This window comes from Cyclopterus lumpus, chromosome 2 (assembly GCF_009769545.1).
Source record: "Cyclopterus lumpus isolate fCycLum1 chromosome 2, fCycLum1.pri, whole genome shotgun sequence".
NCBI lineage: Eukaryota > Metazoa > Chordata > Actinopteri > Perciformes > Cyclopteridae > Cyclopterus > Cyclopterus lumpus.
In genome coordinates, this window is record NC_046967.1 from 5,262,672 (window position 1) to 5,283,253 (window position 20,582).

Sequence of the window (20,582 nt, forward strand, 5' to 3'; positions counted from 1 at the left end):
AGCAGTCATAAAAATATTGATCTGGAATTAGTCATTTAGCTGTTAAAAGGTGCCAGAAACACAAAATTGTGACTAAATATGCATCACTGATGTTGTATTGCCATCAGCTCTTAGAAATATCATCAGTTGCTGATATTTGCTCCAGTGTTATTTCTTCACCGCCATTTTATCTGTTACCTTTAGCGCCTGGTTCAGACACTGAGTTTGGTTTAGTTCAGTTCAGAAAGGTGTTGATCGAACTGTATAATCATCTTGGAGGCTGTTTGTGCTGCAGGTGTTTCTGTTATTTATAAATAGTTGTATCACCTTTATGAAGGGAGGATTTATTGCAGTACTGTTTAATTACACTGCGTTATAGGCGTACCCAATAATCTGAGAATAGTTCAATTTCAGTGAATGTTTGTGCTGTGGGGCTTTGAGGTGGTGATTTATTAATTTAAAGTTTTGTGTAACATAAAATGTTTTGCGCAGTACATAACGTATAAATGCAGAGCAGGAAAAAACATAATAGGGTGGTAAGTGTCCTGTACCTTAAACTCAGCTACAGGGAAATATAGGTGATATACAACATAAATACATTAAAAAATTGGATCACTTAGTTAGCAATTGCTTTGACTCAAACAAGCTTTTACTAAAGGAGCATAATTTTACTTTTTCTGAGGTAAAAACACCTCTAATAAAACTCTATAATGATCAGCTTTTATATATACAGTGGAACGAACATGAGAATGTTGACCGCGAGCTCCCCAGAATGTAAGCAAGGAATTAGGGCATCTGATCCCCTGTGAGTTAACTGCTGCATTAACTGGGGGGAGGGGGGGGGGGAGAGAGAGAGAGACAGACATCCCAATGCAGGAAGTGTGTTGTGCTTCAGCGTTTTTCTCCAAATTAATTATTCTAAATCGCATCAATCAAAATGTTTCTGGTGTCTTGGAGAGCTCTACAGAGGAGCCATTAGCCACGGCGCTCATAAAGGGCCGAGGATAGCAGTGGGGAATGCAAAAGTGGAGCATTACTCCACCGCGTCCTGCTCGCCACTTAGTGAGTCTACGCTACGAAGGGGCTGCTGCTGCTGAATGCAGATCGTGCGTTACCGGTTGGCGTAGTGCTCGATCCGAGTGTGCGTGTCGTCATGCGAGAGTTGAGGGGACAATCCAGGCCTGCGGCATAGAGAGAGAGAAACAGACAGAATAAAAAGAGATACTGAATCCAACCGGAAAGGGATTTATTAATCCTGACTCACACAGGCACAAGCCGCATGGATCCACAAGAGAGCTATGAGGCAAGTGACAGTACGAAGCACAAGTGTGTGGCGGTGTGAAATACTCTGTAAATAAGCTTCCCCGCTTGCATCGTGCACTCCTGGTCTGGACTACGTTTGCCTTCACTTCAAAAGACACGTCAGATCAGAGATCTCACCCCTCGTCTGCACCGGGAAAAATCAGCATTTTCACATCATTAACTGGGAGTCTCTGTTTTTTCCTGCAGTGTTTCAGTCCTTGAGAAATTAGGGTTTTGACTCTTAAATGCTTAAATTGTCGATTTACAAAAGGCACCTTGATGATTGGAGGTTTTGTCTGTTAAGAGCTGAACGGATGAGTTCTCATCACAAAGTAAAGGTAAAAAACTATCAATTTTCCAAACACATTTCGTTCTTTTTTAATTTAAATTCTAATGCTTGATTCTAAATCATCTATATGCCACTGGCCACAGTTAGCGTGTTTCACAGTTTGGTACAGATGGGTCATAAATATAAAAAATATCTATCTGGTATTGTCCCCCCCTCCTTTTAGTGCATGTGAGTGTGCCCCACTGGTTAGCCCACGCCCACCATTCTGCAGTGCCTTCCCGACCGTGAATTGCGAGCGGCTAGCTCAGCTGTGTCCCTGTTAAGAGCTGTGATGAGGCAATAGATATGTTTTTCCGTATTGAGCACCTTTTAAAATATCTATAGTGATAGAAAGTTACATTTAGTTTTTTCTTTTGGCATTGAGATTTGTTCTCATACATATTAGTCCCAGACAGGCATTTATGCTCAGCACAAGGCAGTAGAGCTGGGTTTTCCTTTCATTGGAAGATCTGCGATTCAATCCCTGGCTTATCCAGTCTGCACATCCAACGTACAGCAAATCATAATGTGTGTGACGTCATCAATAAATGCAGGATCGAGAGCATATCTGGAAGGCCAAGCACACCATGTCATTATACGGGCTCATGGCACTTACAAGCATGATATCACTCTTGTTCCACTGCTAGTCATGACAAACATATACTGCTGAGGATGATGTGTCGCTGCTGTGTGCCATTCCCATTCACTTGCAGATAAGACACATCAGTAGTCTGACACTGCTATTTGCTCATGGACATTTTGTCAAAGTGTCTCTCTCTATATTGGGAACACTTTGAAAAATGATCTATATATATGGATTCTATTTGTACTCAGGTTTGTTAAAAAAATTATCATTTATGGTATAGAACTGTGTTATACTGCACAGAAGGCATTTGAATTATCCCTTCTTCTAGCCATGATTGTACCGTTTCATTAGAGGTGCAGGACTTAATGAAAATAAACAGAATTGAATTGAATTGAACGCTGTGTACCGACTGAAGTATATTTAAATTTGAATCAGTATATTAAAATGAAAGGTCATATATGTCAGTGAAACATGTGTGACATTGTATTTTTAAGCAGCTGCAATAATTAATAGTGACATACCATTCAGAAATGATATATGACAATAAAGCTAAAGTGGAACACCATCAGCCCCTTTTCAGTCTGAGCGTTGCGGCATTCTTGGCTTGAACAGGTTAACAGGTGAGATTTCAATAGGTTAGAAAATATTTAATAAATCATCAGAATTGGACGTTTCTTTCTGGCCTGGATAGTTCTCATTTAAAGTCCGAACCAGAGTGACTAATCTTGAATCACAGATCTGCAGGGTGATGTCGGGTCAAGCAGCAGGGAGAAACTATGAGATGTAAACCCATCACAACGACAAAGAGAATGGCACAACAACAATAAGTATGAAATGGGCATAATTTAGTGTGTTTGAGTTCTTGTACTTGTCACTTAGTGAGGACAGTAATAAGTTTACCACAGAGTGAGGACATTTTTGGAATGTGAGGACAGTTAGGCCGTTCGTCACTTCTCCAAATGTCTGTTTGAGGTTTAAGGCTTGGTTCAGGTAAGAATTTGGATTAGGTTAGGGTAATACATTTAGTTGTGACGGTTAAGGTTAGGGAATATATTATGTCAATAAGGGTCCTCACAAAGATAGAAGTACAGAGTGAGTGTGTGTGTGTATGTGTTTTGTTTGATTGCGGTCTAGAAATAGTAACAGAGGACAACGCACACAACATTAGCGCAAAATTTATTATTTACTAAAAGTCCCAAGCATGTATCCCGTCTAGCGTGCGATAACTACTGTAACGACCACACTGAAAATTTTGTTTTTGAAAGGCTTACTGTCAACAAATATGGACAGAAGCAGAATATTCCGTACACATGCGAGTGACTACAAGTCGCCATGGCTGAGTTGTAGTAATCACATACATGCAGGACTTTTAGCGCATATGTACGGGCATCTTGTTCTCGGTGTCCCTTTACACCCCCGTTAATGTGTGTGTGTGCCAGCCAGGTACTTACGCATGGTCTACGGGCCAGAAGTTGATCAGAGTGACAGGACTGAAAGAAAGAAAAAAACGCTAGATGATGACACAGGAAGTGTGAGGACACTAGTGTGAGGACACTACACAGTAAGGCTTGATGGGAGCTGTTGTACGGAGGGGCAGAAAGAGGAGGGTGCGACAGTGCAACCAGATTGACACAAACAAAGACAGCGTGAACAAATATGAGTTATAGCGCACATGTCACACATGGATACAAAACATACCGTAATTAATAAGGAATTGATTATTGATTAGCATTTTAGATATAATAAAAAACTCATACAATGTATCAACCTAAACATGAACACAAAATAAAGGGCCTGTGTGTTTGTGTGTTTTTTAATTGCGGGACAAACACAACTCAGTCATACATTAATCCGACATGAAATGTCACTGTGCACAATAGCTTCAGACTTTAAGTCATCAATCCCTCTATACACTATACCTGTCTGCAACTGTAAAACCGTAACAATATTGTGTTCTGTAGTGTTTCTTATTTCTTCATTTGTATTACGGAGTTATTGTGTTTTAGATTTAAAGCACTCAGCCTTGAATGAATAATAGTGACACTTTCATAATTCTTTAAGAGCCAATAGCTCTATTATTATTGACAGTGTATCTTAAGCTAATTGTAGTAGTTCGATAATCATCAGTATTCTACGACGGTATTAGGGCCATTGTAGGTCAAAAATAATAATTACAGAAATTATAAATTGATATCACAAATTGTGCCTCTTGACTCTTAAACGGTGACCTATACCTCTCTCACAACCCTCAACTATAAGCGGCGTAATCTAAACAATCTAAATATTTACTGTGTAGGCAGCAGACACAGATGGAGGTGGAAGCAATTTTAAACACACCACTGCACAAACACGATCACAGCTAAATTAGTGAGCAAACTACTCTTCTATGCATCTTCTATACAACTTGTTTCTCTTCCTGTTTGCCCTTTGTGTGTGTGTGTGAGAGAGAGACTCACGTTTCCATGTTGTCGCCCTCCAAGATGGTCTGGACGGGCAGGTAGCCCATGCGTGGGTGTTTGGCAAAGTAGCGCTTAGTCCTGAATTTGTTCTTCAGCACCTTGGCAAAGTCCCTGACATCCTCCCCTGAAGTAGTCTGGAGAGAGACAGGGCACAAAGGTGGCTTTGTTCACTCCATGAGAGTGGGAAAAAATACCCCCGCACACACCTTGTACAGTGGAACATGCCACTTGTTTATTTCAAGCCCTTTTGCCTTTATTCACACATCTAGTGAGAGAAGTTAACGCCCTTATTGTCGGGTCTGAGTGTGTCATTACAATTATAAGTCTGTAATGTCTACCCTTTGCCTTTAACCCTTTATTTACACTAGATGTCAGAAAATACGTCTACCGCTTCAGGTTTACTGCTACAGCACAGGAGAGAGTGTTTTGTTATGCGATATGTTAAAAAGTTGTATACTTTGACATTTACACTGTGGCCCTTCTATAAAACTCAGTAAGTCAGATATTAATCCATGGTCCAAAACATTTTTATGCCCCTCCTGGTGCAGCAGCTTGGTCTCTACCATCTCTAGAGAAACATCGGGCTCTTTAACTGCTAAATGCTCCACTAGTCGATAATATTATCTTTCACATTACTGGTTGGTACTCTCTCAAAGTAATAGTTTAACATTTTGGGGAATGTGTTGATTGGCTTTCTTATCCGAGAAGGCCGATACCACTCTTGTGTCTGTATGTTAAATATGAAGCTAGCAGATTAGCTTAGCACCAGCATAAAACGAGAGTTACGTATGCAAGTACGGTTCTATGACTCCTGGATGACAGGGCGTGCAGTTCGCCTACTCAAGGAGAAAAACAGTCTTTGCCGACAGCCATCTCAGCTCTGCCTCCGCCAGGGGTTCGAAAGAAGGCGAGCATAGGGTGTCCAGTACCACGGACAGGTCCCATGGAGGAGCCTTTGCGGTGCTCGGGGGACGCAGTCGCTGAGCCCCTTTTAAGAAGAGGGACACCAACCTGTGGCTCCCTACCGTGTCATTGTCAATTTGAACATGCTGCCATGAGATAGCAGCTACATACACCCTCAGGGTAGAGGGAGACCGGCCCTTCTCCCTGTTCACCCTGAGGCCCCACAGGGCCACGAGTGAGAAGGCGAGCGGTGTCTTGTGCAGCCTGAAACCGGGATGGTGCACAGATCAGCCAATCATCCAAGTACGGCAGTATCTTTACGCCCTGTAATTGCAGGGGGGAAAGGGCGGCAGCAACACACCTTGTGAATACTCGTGGGGAGAGAGAGTCCGAATGGAAGCACCCTGAACTGAAAGTAGCGGCCTTGGAAGGCGAAATGAAGGAACTGCCTGTGATGAGGCACAATAGGAACATGAAAATAGGCATCCTTCAAGTCGAAGACGTGAACCAGTCTCCTCTGGAGATGGCACAAAGGACCTCTGCTGTGCTGAGCATATGAAACGGTAAGACCTTCAGGAACTTGTTCAGTCCCCTGAGATCTAGTACTGGGCGCAGTCCGCCGTCTTTCTTCCTTACGAGGAAGTAGGTTGAGTAGAACCCCCTGGGCTGTGCCATGAGATAGCAGCTACATACACCCTCAGGGTAGAGGGAGACCGGCCCTTATCTTATCTAGAAGTGGGGGAAGGTGAGGTGAGGGGGGGAGGTGAGGTGAGGGGGGGAGGGGATGTGATGTGAGGTGAGGTGAGGGGAGGTTTCTTCCTTGCCTCCTTGACTGGCTTCCTTCCTGTGTGTGTATTAGTGGACACAGACACATCCACATTTCCATATCTCTCCTCTAGTAGTGTATCACTGGTTGCCATGGTGAGAAGCCATATTTAAGCTGCCCTGATTAGCTCATGTGAAGCAGCTGTGTGTCTGACTAATCTGGGTATTTCATGAAAAAGAACCTGTCAAAATGTGTAATGTCACAGTAAACCATAACTCTGATCACAAAAGTGTGGACGTTAGGAGAGGCTCAAGGCTTTTGTGCACGTCTACGTGTCCTTGTGTTTTTGGGTTTAGATATGACGGCTTAATCACAGTTTACAAAGTGCTCTCACTTCTTTCAAAAAAGAAAATGTGGCTCGGTTTTAGAATGGAGTCGAATGGGGCAGAGGTGGACTTGCTCCCTCGTTAAGATTTCTCCTGACACATGTGGGAAACATTTTGGATTCCATCAACACATGTGAGGAGCAGCACAAAATTCCCTACGTTTTGATCTATAAATGGTGTAAAAAGAATGAGAATTGTGGCAAAATACGTTTTATACACACCTATTATAAACTCTGAAAACAGCGCGGAAATCTTCTGAAACCCGAACAAAGATTCCGTCTAAACTGTGCTAGCTATGACAAAATGTCCAATTGGAAAAATAAGCACCATGCTTGTTAACGTTTTAAACTTTAAATTATTTCTCGGAGACACAGTGTGGGCACAAAGATTAGCGTTTTCTCTTCCGAAACCCCATTCAAGTAAATGGGACAATTTCTCGCAGTTTTTTGGCGTTTTGGGGGCTAAGCGCCGGTCCGATCTCTAATAGCACACGATTTCCAATCACACCGCACGTTTTGATGTATTTTGACGTATCTGCGAGCTACGCTTTGGGATCCTTAGTGGTCCAAAGTATTTTTCCCATAGGCTTTGCGATTTTTTATGTATTTTTTACACATATGCGTCCAACGCTGCGAGCTGTACGCTTGAACAAAGTTCTGGCGGAGGAATAATAAAATTACGAAAAATAATAATAAGCCCGCAGGAGTACATGCAGTGTGGCTTGCTGCAGCAAGGCTCTATGAGCCTGCTGCTTCGCATAGCCACACCGAATAACATTTCTGCCAAAGAGAAACTCCAGAAGTTGACAAATTACGCCATAAATATAATTTGTTTAAATTGTAAACAAACAAATCTGTAAGCAACATGTTGTGCTAAGCTAATAGCCTGCTAGCACATAATAGACATGAGAGTTGTGTAGATTCTTGGGAAAAGAAGGGGATAGTCCAGAATTATAACATGAATAAGTGCAGCTTTAATGAACACTGCGAGTGCTCTGTTGTTTTTACTGACAATATTTTTCTGACATCTCCTGGACCAGAATGTAGTGCGTGTTATGTCATCTTACTCGTGTTTGTTGGAAATTTTAATCCTATATTTGAATTAGAGTCGTTAGCTGTCATGACTGCAGGTATTCCAATATACAAAAATGGCTGGTCACACACTAAAAAAGGCTTGTTAAAATAATATATATACTGGTAGGAAAAGTATCACTCTCAGCAACTGCACAGATCTCGAAATGCAGATGATTTTCACTTCGTAACAGGAGGAAGAAAAGGATTTGACAAGTCTGGCAACGGAAAATAATTGTCATCTTTCACTGTGTTCATTTACACTTGCAAAGCAGGAATATGAATATATTTATACCGGCGTGCAGTACTCGACCATGGGGTACTGCATCTTGTGTCCCTTGGCGACGCGACCGGAGAAAAAGCAGCATTGGCAAATATCATAGTTGAAATGTTTCAAACTCCGATATCTGGGGAGAGAAAGAGAGGGAGGTCGAGAAAGCAAAAGGACGAAGACAAAAGGAGGGAAGAGAGGAGACATGGGAGTGAAATAAAGGGTGTAAGAAGAAAAAAGGGAGATGGTGGAGGAGCAGGAATAGAAAAAAAAGACAGGGAGAGAATCAATAAAGGAGGTCAATTTATAGCTGTTTTCTCCAGGGTAGAAGTAGTTAAACTAAATTAGATATTTATTTTCTGGCCCTGGGACTCTTTATTGAAATGTATTGCTGCTCTTGAAATGAAGGGGCCCACCAACAATAGAGCCTACACACCTCCCTTTGATGAGTCCCAACCTCTAAAGAAAACAAACTCCTGGGCTTCAACCTCATGGGTCGCCGTTACACATGTGACTGCACAAGTTAGGCTGTTTTACTGCCCTGCTGCTGAGTTGAGATTTAGGGGATAAATAGGTTCACAGCTGGATCTCAACTCTGGTGACTCTGTAAAATGTTCTATTTATTTTTACTGATATAATAACTCCCAACAAACAAGTGTTGTATGTGCAGGAGAGAAAACTATGGAAGCCCTGACTTTTTTCATTTTCTAAGTCTGTTTTAAATTGTTTGTCTTCTGAATTTATGGCTTAAGAATAGCCAAACATGTTTTGCCAGGACACTATTTCTAAAGTTCTTTAATATTTGTCAGTGTTAGTTGTTGTAATACTCATTTCGGCCATACATTCATGTTTTCTTCCAGGTGAGTTATAATTTACAAACTTGGTAACACACCGGGAGTCATGATGAAGAGAATAGCTTTGTGGAGCCAACCAGGGAGCCATCTCTCTTTTTACATAGGTAAGGATGCTCTTCTGTATTATCTCTACAATAAATGCAATGTCTTCTCCACAGTTATTGGGAAAAAACTGACTATGGTGAGATGGAAAGATATCTAATAGAACATATATAGCTGATTTATGCTAAGGACCACACATTTATAAAGTAAAATATTCTAAGCATTGCACGCAAGTCAGTTTCAACCTTCCCTGATGATGGGAACGTAAAGGTTCAGTGCGGCCCCACAAAAGAGCATAATTGAAAATGAAATTAGTTTTGTGTTTTAATGCACTGTATGTAATGAGATGAAGAATATAATACTCTACGGCAAAATGCCTAAAATTCTGCTAATTTCTCTTAATTAGACATTCAGATGTGCTGCACAAAGGTGAATGACATATGAAACATTCACCTATTATACCCTTGACAAAGAAAAACATGAATATTCTTTAAGGCACATTTGTACTGTGAAAATGAAAAGTGGTTGTGACTGAGTGGCTCTACCAACCTGAATCCTATGATGGGACACTCCTTGCAGATATTACACTTGGCCTGGTGCTTGGCGGTCTCGGCGGCGGCGACGCGGTGCAGGACGGGCAGCCACACCATGGACTGGGGCTCCAGGCGCATCCAGTCTAGGAACATGGCGGCTTCCAGCTCAGGTTTGTTATTGGCCTGGGAAGAAAATTACTTGCATTAAGCATGGTTTTCAAATAAACACACACACACACACACACAAACAAACAGGACTGCATGTCTACAACATATTTTGCTTAAGTCCATATTCGTTGGCATTTAGCCTTTCAAAAACAAAACAAAAAACGTCCAACATGAATGACTACATAAATAAAAATACCACTTTTTTAATGTCTATTCTCCCCATCTTATGACAAGTATAACTAGTGAGTAGATCAAATCTGCTCGTCTTTTTTCAATTATTTTGTAAGAGTAAAAAAACAAAAAAATAGTGGAGTTAATTGGTAGGTAAATAAATGTATCAATTAATAAGTACTGTGTGTGTAGCTGATATTTTTTTTCCCTCTGTGCCATAGAGTTTTCGATTAAAAGACTATTAAAAAGTCATCAATGAGTTCCACTGTTCCACTGGGTGACACACACATTTTGACTCCATCCTCCATACACCATCCACCTGTCCCAAATACTAGAGCACAACAAATTAAATAATGGAAATACAAATGCGCAATCTCCTGATATTTGTTAAAAACTACAGCCACCAGGTGCTACACAGCCTTTTTTCCCATGTCTCTTGTTTGAAAATGAAAGAGATAGACAGACTGGGGGACAAAAAAAAATTATAACAACATATTTATCCATCACTTTTCCGATCAGCAATTTTCTTTTTGTTTTAATGGAATTGATTACCCACATCTCCCTCTTTCTTTCTCACGCCCGCCCGGGCGTGCACAGCGATTCCTGAGGGAGCAGCTGGAATAAAGCTAAGCTGTCACCAGTAGTTTTTAGCTAGATGAGCTTGTCCACCTTGTGTGCACACGTATGTGTGTGTGTGTTTGTGTGTGTGTGTTGTCTTTCAACGTAATGAAATCTTCAGGACCTAAAAAGGACTGTTCGAGCCTCATAATAACTGAAAATGTAAGCAAATGGCTTTTGTTGGTGACAATGATTGTAAAAATTTACATTTACAGTCAGGAATGTTTCTCGACTTATTTATTCCATCTAATGCTAATGAAAAGTTCTGGGATGTTTTAAGGCCAGGCCCAAACTTTTACAACCAGAAAATAATGAAGATATGATGTTGACAGCCCACAAATATCATGTTTTTTATTAGTCATTTTAAAACCAATGGGTCTGCAATGTTAAACGGAGCTTGATAAATATGTTTTTTTTGTTAGCTTTTGTTGCTACAGGTTCTTTCAGCTGTAGCTGTTGGCACTATAAGAAGTAAAAAAAATACTTTTTGGACTTTTGTTTCTTTGTATTACAATTTGACCATGCAATGAATCTTAAAATTCGAATATGATGCATACATAAATTATACAATGCTAAAACTGAGGCTAAAGCTAACAGCCATAAACTCAACGACTCACCAAAATGACTCTTGAGGCTTTGAAGAGAGCATGGATAACGGCTTCAGTTCCCCATCGGACAGAGAGCTAAAGCCGTGAAAATATTCTAAATAAAGCGTACACTTTAAAAGGAAATAGATTATTTTAGGTGTCTAAAGTCTGTTTAGCTGCTTCCCCCATCCACGGCTTTGCTACCATGCTGGTCCGTTTCTCCAAACTGGTGGCGTGTCGACCACCATCTACTGTAGCACAGAGTACGGATAAGTACTTCATACAACCCCCCTTCTAAAAAATGTCAGACTACATTTGAGGGAAAGAGACAACTTTGGTGTCCAACGCTGGGACTCTTAAGGCAGGGTTGGTAATCTTCTTACATTTTTCTCCCATTACATCCTGAAAGCAATCAATTGAATGCTCCGACGTAAAAAATAAAACTTTCGATGTCTGTGGCTGTCGTCGGGATTGTGACAAGTCCGTCCAATCATTTAATTAAAAGGCCTTGTCATTTCTGCCCGTGCATTGCTTATCATCAGAGTCCTTCACAAGCTGCTCGCGTGACAGCTGTGATTTCAAACAATAGCCATGTTTGTTGTTTACATCCCAAATACACCTCTGCAGCTGTCAGAGATAATTTGTTTGATGCTCTGCAAGCTGTCCACCATGCCCACTTGTTTTTACTATCCTTGCTTTAATCAATGTTTGGCCATTATTTTCTGTAAGTCTCATAGCACCATATCCAGTTGCTTTCTATAAATAAACCTAATTTAGCTTGATGTAAATACTCATTGGACACTCAGGGTGGCTGTGCTAATATGTGACCTTCATTGGAGGGCCTTAGGCATCAGTGCCAAAAGACATGCGGGCTATTGCACATTTTACTGTTACTAATTTTAGTGAGTGCATTCCTTACAACTGCCTGTGACTTCTGAGAGTCAAATCAGACTGCAAACTCAAAACACATGTGACTGTGTCGCGTACAAACTGGAAGCAGCTGCGGACGGAGGGCTCGATGTTGGAGCCACCGAAGGAGGCGACCTCGCCGAGCTGCCGGGGGATCTGGATGGAGTCGTGGAGGAGGAGACCCAGACGCCGCTGGTCGCAGAAGCCTGTTGCGCTGGCAACCTGCCTGAACAAGACTGGAGGATGGAGGGAGGGGGAGGAGAAGTGGGACACAAACACACACATCAGACAGGTTGGTTAGAACAAGGCATTCCTCCTGTTTATGATGGACATTATCAGGGCTTCCCCTCCATTGATATTTGTTTAAAATTGACATAATTATGGCCAAGAACGTGATTTTCTTAGGTCACGGTTACCTTTGCCCACCAAATTCTTATCATTTTTATACAAAGGTCCAAGTGGATGTTTGAGCAAAACCTGAAGACCTTCTTCAGACAGTGACTAAATTTACATGCACACTCCTATTCCACCATTATTCTAAACATAATCAGAATTTGTTATGGCTCGTAAAAAATCATATTCTGTTTGAATATACAAAATTGGGCCTTATTCCGAATGGAGCATGTTCCGATTAAAGATATGTGGATATTGTTTGGGTTCTAGGAGAATTTTTTGGACATGTAGAAAGGGGGATAGGGGTTTTACAGCAATTTGGGACGCACCTGTTTCCTGTTTACGACCAGCTCTGTGCGTTTTCCACAAACCAACAATCCACTAGTTAATAGTTGCAAAGCTGAAGTAGAAATGCATGCCCAAAACAAAAGCCCACGTTTCTGCTCTGAAGGCGAAACCCACCTACTTGTAAACATATTGTAGGACTCTGATAACAACAGGTTTTTGGGTATCCGCAAATATCACAATGCCAACATTTTCAAGAAGGTGGTGGAAGGAATAAAAGTGTGCTCAGACGGTCCAACAAGTACGGCACTGGTGGAAAACTTTGGAAAAAAACAACAGCAAATAAGACAGTGAGGCAAAGGAGGTTTGCTCCCTGGTATAACCCTCAGACCCGCGAACTAAAGCAAACATCACGAAAGTTCGAAAGCATATGGCGTTCCACCAATCTGGAAGAATCACGCTTAGTTTGGCGAGACAGCCTTAAAACATATAAAAAGGCTCTCCGTAATGCCAGAGCAGCCTATTACTCATCAGTAATAGAGAAAAATAAGAACAACCCCAGGGTTCTCTTTAGCACTGTAGCCAGGCTGACAGAGAGTCACAGCTCTGTGGAGCCGTGTATTCCTATAGATGTCAGTAGTAATGACTTCATGAACTTCTTCAATGAAAAGATTTTAACTATTAGAGGCAAGATTGATGATCTCTTGCCCTCAACTACTGCCGATCTGTCATCAAGAGGAGTGGCCTTGGAAACGGCTGTATGCCCTGGTGTGTATTTGGATAGCTTTTCTGCCATTAACGTTCACCAATTGTCTTCAACGGTTTCTACTTCTAAACCGTCTACCTGTCTCTTAGACCCCATCCCAACGAGGCTGCTTAAAGACGTGTTGCCTTTAATTGGCACCTCTCTGCTGGATATTGTTAATGTGTCTTTGCTAACAGGGCATGTACCACATTCCTTCAAAGTAGCTGTAATTAAACCTCTCCTGAAAAAGCCCACTCTTAATCCAGAGGTGTTGGCTAACTACAGACCGATCTCTAACCTTCCCTTCCTCTCTAAGATCCTTGAGAAAGTAGTCGCAAATCAGTTGTGCGACTTCCTACATCAGAATAGTTTATTTGAGGAGTTTCAGTCAGGATTTAGAAAACACCACAGCACAGAGACAGCACTGGTGAAAATTACAAATGACCTCCTAATTGCATCAGATAAAGGACTCATCTCCGTACTGGTATTATTAGACCTTAGTGCTGCGTTCGACACCATTGATCATGACATCCTATTACAGAGACTGGATCAGTCGATTGGCATTTCAGGTACCGCACTAAGTTGGTTCAAATCCTATTTATCAGATCGATCTCAATTTGTATTTGTAAACGATGAAGCCTCAATGACCACCAACGTTAATCACGAAGTTCCACAAGGTTTACCTTATATATGCTTCCTTTGGGCAATATCATCAGGAAACACTGCATAAACTTTCATTGCTATGCAGATGATACTCAATTATATCTATCGATCAAACCAGAGGAGACCAACCAGCTCGCTAAAATTCAAGAATGTCTTAAAGACATAAAAACATGGATGACCTGCAACTTCCTGATGTTAAACTCAGACAAAACTGAAGTTATTTTACTGGGCCCTGAACACCTCAGAGATCAATTATCTGGTGATGTGGTTTCTGTAGATGGCATTTCCCTGGCATCCAACACCACTGTAAAGAATCTCGGCGTTATCTTTGACCGAGACTTGTCCTTTAACTCCCACTTTAAGCAAATCTCAAGGATTGCATTTTTTCATCTACATAACATTTCAAAAATCAGGCACATCTTGTCTCAAAAAGATGCAGAAAAGCTGGTTCACGCATTTGTTACTTCAAGATTAGATTACTGCAACTCCTTATTATCAGGCTGCTCTAATAAGTCTCTTAAATCCCTCCAGTTGATCCAGAATGCTGCAGCTCGTGTACTCACAAAAACTAAGAAAAGAGATCACATTACTCCTGTATTAGCTGCTCTGCACTGGCTCCCTGTAAAATCAAGAATCACATTTAAAATTCTTCTCCTCACCTACAAAGCCTTGATTGGTGATGCACCATCATATCTTAAGGAGCTTGTAGTACCATATTGCCCCACTAGAGAGCTGCGCTCACTAAATGCGGGGCTACTTGTGGTTCCTAGAGTCCTAAAAAGTAGGATGGGAGCAAGAGCCTTCAGTTATCAAGCTCCTCTTTTATGGAACCAGCTTCCACTTTCAGTCCGGGAGGCAGACACAGTCACCTCATTCAAGAATAGACTTAAGACTTTCCTGTTTGATAGTGCTTATAGTTAGGGCTGAATCAGGTTTGCCCTGGTCGAGCCCCTTGATATGCTGCTATAGGCTTATAGGCTGCTGGGGGATGTTTTAGGATACACTGAGCACCTATCTCCTCTTCTCTCTCTCCTTATGGATGAATTTACATCTCTCCATTGCACCTTATTAACTCTGCTTCCTCCCCGGAGTCGTTGTGACTTCACGTCTCATAGGGTCCATTGGACCTGGAGGTGTCTGATGCCTGGTGAGCCGGCCTCCCGCGTTGGCCCTGCTGATGCGCCCCGCCCCCTCTCCTCTCTACCTCCTTCTGTTTCATGGATTGGAGTTCCATTCATACATTGTCATATTCATGTAATGTATTTATGTAACTTTGTAAATGCTGTTCATTCTGTACACATGACATCTATTGCTTCTGTCCATCCGGGGAGAGGGATCCTCCTCTGTTGCTCTCCTGAAGGTTTCTTCCCTTTTTTCCCTGTCAAAGGTTATTTTTGGGGAGTTTTTCCTGATTCGATGTGAGGTCCTGGGACAGGGATGTCGTATGTGTACAGATTGTAAAGCCCTTTGAGGCAAATTTGTAATTTGTGATATTGGGCTATACAAAATAAACTGAATTGAATTGAATTGAAATAAGCAAAAGAGCAAAACCGGCTCCTGCTGTTCCATTTTTCCATATTTTGATGTGATAAACATCATGTTAGGGCATCGACCCGTCAAACGCAATAGAATGGCGTTGGTGTGGGATTCACTTGCCCCGGTGAATGCCATTTGTTTATGAGGAATATTGTCTTTTTTGGAATGAGGGCAAAAAATTTAGGGCAAAAAAATTAATATTTGGTGTGTGTAAATGTGTCAAGGTAAAAAAAAAAAAGAAAGGGCCGGAGCTACCTGGTTACCATGCTCATTTCAGCTAAAATTATGAATCTCCAACATGCAACTTATAATACATTACGCTGCTGAACAATGACTCAATCACGATACCATAAATCACAAGAGATACGGCAGGATTATGACTGGGATTGATGAGGTCATACAAACAGTTTCAACAATCTAGAATTGTTTCTATTGTTCATTTTGCAATAATTAACTGTTTAAAAAATGCCCACATCATCTGGCTGCAGATGTGTGTTCAAGTCCTGCCGCTCTGCAAAATTCAGAAAAGATTGTGATTTCATGGAGAAGCTGAGTCACTGTTTCAATACTCCACTTTGATTAGCTTGGTTGTTTCAGAGCGATGAGAGCAGGGATGTGTGTGTGTGTATTACTTACATCTGTATTTATCCTCCAGGTGAGCCTTGCAGAGTGAGATGATTCCAGTTTTGAATGACAGAGTTCGTATCTTTCCGGTGCGACCGCTATCAACCCCCCAAAAAAAACAGCATGTCAGAGTATGCTAAATGCCCCTGAAATAATGAAACTCTCCCTGTGTGTGCGGCGCACTACACATACGTGTCATAGACGTTGAGCAGCCAGTTGAGGCACATGTCCACACACAGCGGGACGTTCACCAGGTGAGAGTGGCTCTGCTCCAGCCGCTGGTACAAGCTAGTCAGACAGGTGACCAGCAGGGGGATGTCAAGCAGCTGCTCATTCTGCTTCAGGCCTTGCTGATCGAACACCTCGCATGCGATCGGCATGCTCAGCAGATCCACTGCAGACGGAAAAAGTAGAGTAGCGGCAGTGAGCAGACATGCTTCAACAGAACCTGCTGGGTTCAAATGCTGCATGTTCAAAAGTGTCCTTGAGCTCCTCAAAGACGGTAATGAGAGGGCAAGCTGATTCCAGGGATTCAATAAAGCATCACATTATTCATCTTTAACGTTCATGACGTCCACTAAAGGACGGGCAGAGAAGAAAGAGGCCTGGCAACGATCAATGAGGAAGGAAAAACAAGAAAGCTAAATGTGCTGTGTATAGTGATTGAACTGATGAGATGATGGTTTCAACTAAAACCCATTTTATTTTTGAAAATAATTCTACAAAACAGGAGCTCTGATTTTTATCCAGTTTTGAGCTGCATTTTTGCAATACACTTTTTAGAACTTGGCTGCTTTTAACTCCATATTTTAACCTGGATGAAGCATTTTAGTCGCCGGATGTCTGGATCTCAAGTTATCCTTCTGTTTTCATGGATTGTGGAGGTCCATTCATACATTGTCATATTCATGTAATGCGTTTATGTAACTCTGTAATGCTGTTCATTCTGTACACATGACATCTATTGCATCTGTCCATCCGGGGAGAGGGATCCTCCTCTGTTGCTCTCCTGAAGGTTTCTTCCCTTTTTTCCCTGTGAAAGGTTATTTTTGGGGAGTCCTGATCCAATGTGAGGTCCTGGGACAGGAATGTCATATGTCTACAGATTGTAAAGCCCTCTGAGGCAAATTTGTAATTTGTGATATTGGGCTATAAAAATAAACTGAATTGAATTGAATAGAAGCTGAGCAGACTTTGGCGGCTTGCAGCCCTTCCAGAACGTCCTGTATCTGCCAAAGGGTCATAGAAATATTTTTTTACATTTAGAATCAGTGTTTTGTTTGTTTTTGAGATGAAGAAACCTCCTAAAAGAAACTCCTGAAAAATAATAATAATAATAAAACTGCAATGGTGGTGAAGACAACAACTCCCATGATCCCACACCTTTTTATGACCAAACTATGTCTTTTGTAAATGTTTTGGTTGAGAGACGCATAGCAGCAGGAAATTACATACCGTACTATGCATTTTAATTTTTAATTCTAAATTCAATCAAGAAGTAAAACTTGAAAGCTACACTGATGACTCAAATATCATCTTGATGCAACTTCAAGGTTGCACTTCAAGGTTGCACTTGAAGCTGCATTAACTGTTATTTTTTTTTCTTATTTTTCATTTTCTTCACAAAGAAGACAATTGACATTTGTGAAGAAAATGAAAAATAAGATGTATTTGTACCACTGCCTTTAGGCAAATACCTGTTAAGGAAAACCGAAACAGGGAAAGGAGATTGAGGGGGGAAAAAAAAGAAATGAGAAGAAGAAACACAGAGTAATAAGCAAAAGAGAGAAATGCCCACCAAGTCTCCTGCTGGGAATAATGGGAGAAAAAGAAAACACACTTCTTTTGCCAGGGTTAATCTTGAAACCTGTTCATTTCTATTTTTAGAAAGCCTTCTTAAAATAAATAGTGCTTCTGTGCAATATATACGGCTGAAAATATATCACACACATAATAGCTTGTAGGTGGCTTACACTCTTCAGCGAGACGAGAAGGATGAGTACACACACACGTGCTTTACACACAAAAAGGAGGAGGAAAAAAGAATACAGTAAGGAATAACTGTACAGGAGACGATGGAGAAGAAGATTGCAGCGGCATATGAAGTGAATTCAAAAACAAAACATGGAAATAGAGGAAAAGAATGAACAAAGGAGGAGTGTAGGAGGGCTGGAGCACAATGAGACGAGCACTCAATGATGAGGAGTGTACTTGAAATAAGAGACGAAAACCCTATGTGACCCTATTCAGAAGAGTAAACTATATATAGACGAAGGGTACTCACAGCAGAGAGCCTTCTGCAGGCGCCTGAGCTTCATGGCTGTTCGGTAGGCCGAGAATCGAACATTGTTCAGGTCGGCTAAAGAAAGAGAAACAATAGTGAAGAGTCGGAGATGCAGAGGAAGGAGATGGTGGAGTCAACGTAGCTAACGGCTACAGAAATTCTTCATCTCTTCTGATTGTTCAACTCTACGGCGTTTGTGATAATTGGCATCTTACCGAGAGACTGGTAGAGCTCGGCCATCTTGGGATGATCCCAGCATGTCGTCTGGGTCTGGTGGCTGAAAGGCCACAAAAAAAAGAGACAAAATGGTCAGTTATGAGGTCAGAACTGTCTCTACATCAATTAAGGATTCACAAATGTATTTTGTGATTTATATACAAATGACTCTAGCCACAAAAAGAAATTAGCATTCTATGTAAATGTTAACAAAAACCCACATTTCCCGAATATGTTTCTGATGCACACACACATATTTCTTGTTTTACACACATCCACAAATACATGTAGTTGAAAGTATTCGAAATGATCACGAAAAAATATATTTGGATGAAACTGCTTGTCATGTGTCAACTTCCCCGACATTGCCTCAATTCACAAATGCACTTTATTTCAAAGAAGAATTATCAGATGTCTCTACTATTCTAAAACAATCTCACTGAGTGTGGCCAAACTGTGGCATAGTGGTTCCTAAGACAGTTTTGGGCTATACAAAATACATTGAATTTAATATGTATATATTTTTAAATACCTAAGAAATTACCAATAATAAGATAAGAAATACAACACTGATAAACAAGTCAAATGAGAGTGCAAGCCGAAGGCTAAAGTTTTGCTTTAGTTTCTTCTTCTTCTTCAAAAAAAAAATATATATATATATATACACAAAATATAACAAAAATCTTACATATATATATATATATTATATAATATATATATATATATATATATATATATATATATATATAATATATATATATATCACTTTCAGAACCAGCATAAAAACGGCATACTAACAACCAAAAAGGAGATGGAAAGTCGTTTTGGGTAATAAATAAATCTCAGAAGCTGATGAATTAGATCTCCCAACAAAAAGAAAAAACACACACTACTACAACACTGTCGTTTATGTGTTTCTCCCCTCCATCTTCTAATCTTAGAGAATAACAACCCACCATGGCTTAAACATCACACAGACTCCTATAACTCCCTGCATCACATGTGTGACAGGAAGAAGAGGAAGAGAGAAAAGAGGCAGAGGGAGAAAGAGATGGATGGCTGCTGTGTCATTCTTCCCTCATACATTCTGTCCTTGTGACTGCTGCTCACCGCTCACAGGAGACTGTGTACGTGTTTGTGTGTGTGTGTGTGTTTGTGTGTGTGTTGGAGACAAACAGATGAGTGAAAGGGGAATGTGTGTGTGTGTGTGTGATTTACGCCATCCAAACTGAAATGAGGGACGTCTATTTTCTCAAAAGAATATGAATGATATCGATGATATATAAAGAACTTGTGCTTCTCGTTGGGGGTCTTGAAGCCTTTTCCATTATTCCAGCTCCTGTAGAATTCAGAGAGTTGAAAGACTTACATATTGCAGTAAAAAAAACGAGGCAGGGTGAGCAAAAAACCCAACCTGAAACTGCTTTGGAATAAGAATTGTTGATAAGATTCAAATCCTTTCTTTGCCAATCTTTGCTTCCATCCAATGACATGTCACTCTATTATCGTGTCTTATTCATAAATTGTTAAGTACAGGCATAGAGGCTGTTTAATAAAGTGATCTTTCGCTGTTTATTACTTTGAAGGTGTTGTATTATGTAGCTGTAAAGGCCAAGTCTCTCCATATTTCCTCCCAACGTTTTCAATTTAATCCCAGTCTGAGCTCTAATCTGCATTCGGTGGCATCTTTAAACAAACACTTTGAATTGAAACGCCATCTAGAAAATCATTAAAACTCTACATTAAATAAATTGCAGCAAAAACTAATTATGTTACTGTAAAGCAAATAGCAGATTTCCCTGGTCATTAATTCTACTTAGCTGCTGTTGTAATAATTATTGTCCTAACATGATAGCAAAATCTGGATGGCTAATTCCAGCTGCATTAATAAGAAAGCATCAATT

General features: G+C 40.8%; 1 protein-coding gene across 1 annotated transcript in view; it reads right to left on the reverse strand.

Moving 5' to 3' along the window:
• The window catches only part of LOC117743999 (dystrophin-like), a 216,510-nt gene that overhangs the window by 20,932 nt on the left and 174,996 nt on the right, over window positions 1–20,582 (reverse strand). The window contains 10 exon segments of the mRNA XM_034552044.1: window positions 1,095–1,160; window positions 3,647–3,685; window positions 4,652–4,788; window positions 8,075–8,186; window positions 9,496–9,662; window positions 12,011–12,168; window positions 16,191–16,276; window positions 16,371–16,572; window positions 18,463–18,537; window positions 18,678–18,739. Of these exon segments, the coding sequence (XP_034407935.1) occupies window positions 1,095–1,160; window positions 3,647–3,685; window positions 4,652–4,788; window positions 8,075–8,186; window positions 9,496–9,662; window positions 12,011–12,168; window positions 16,191–16,276; window positions 16,371–16,572; window positions 18,463–18,537; window positions 18,678–18,739 (1,104 nt within the window).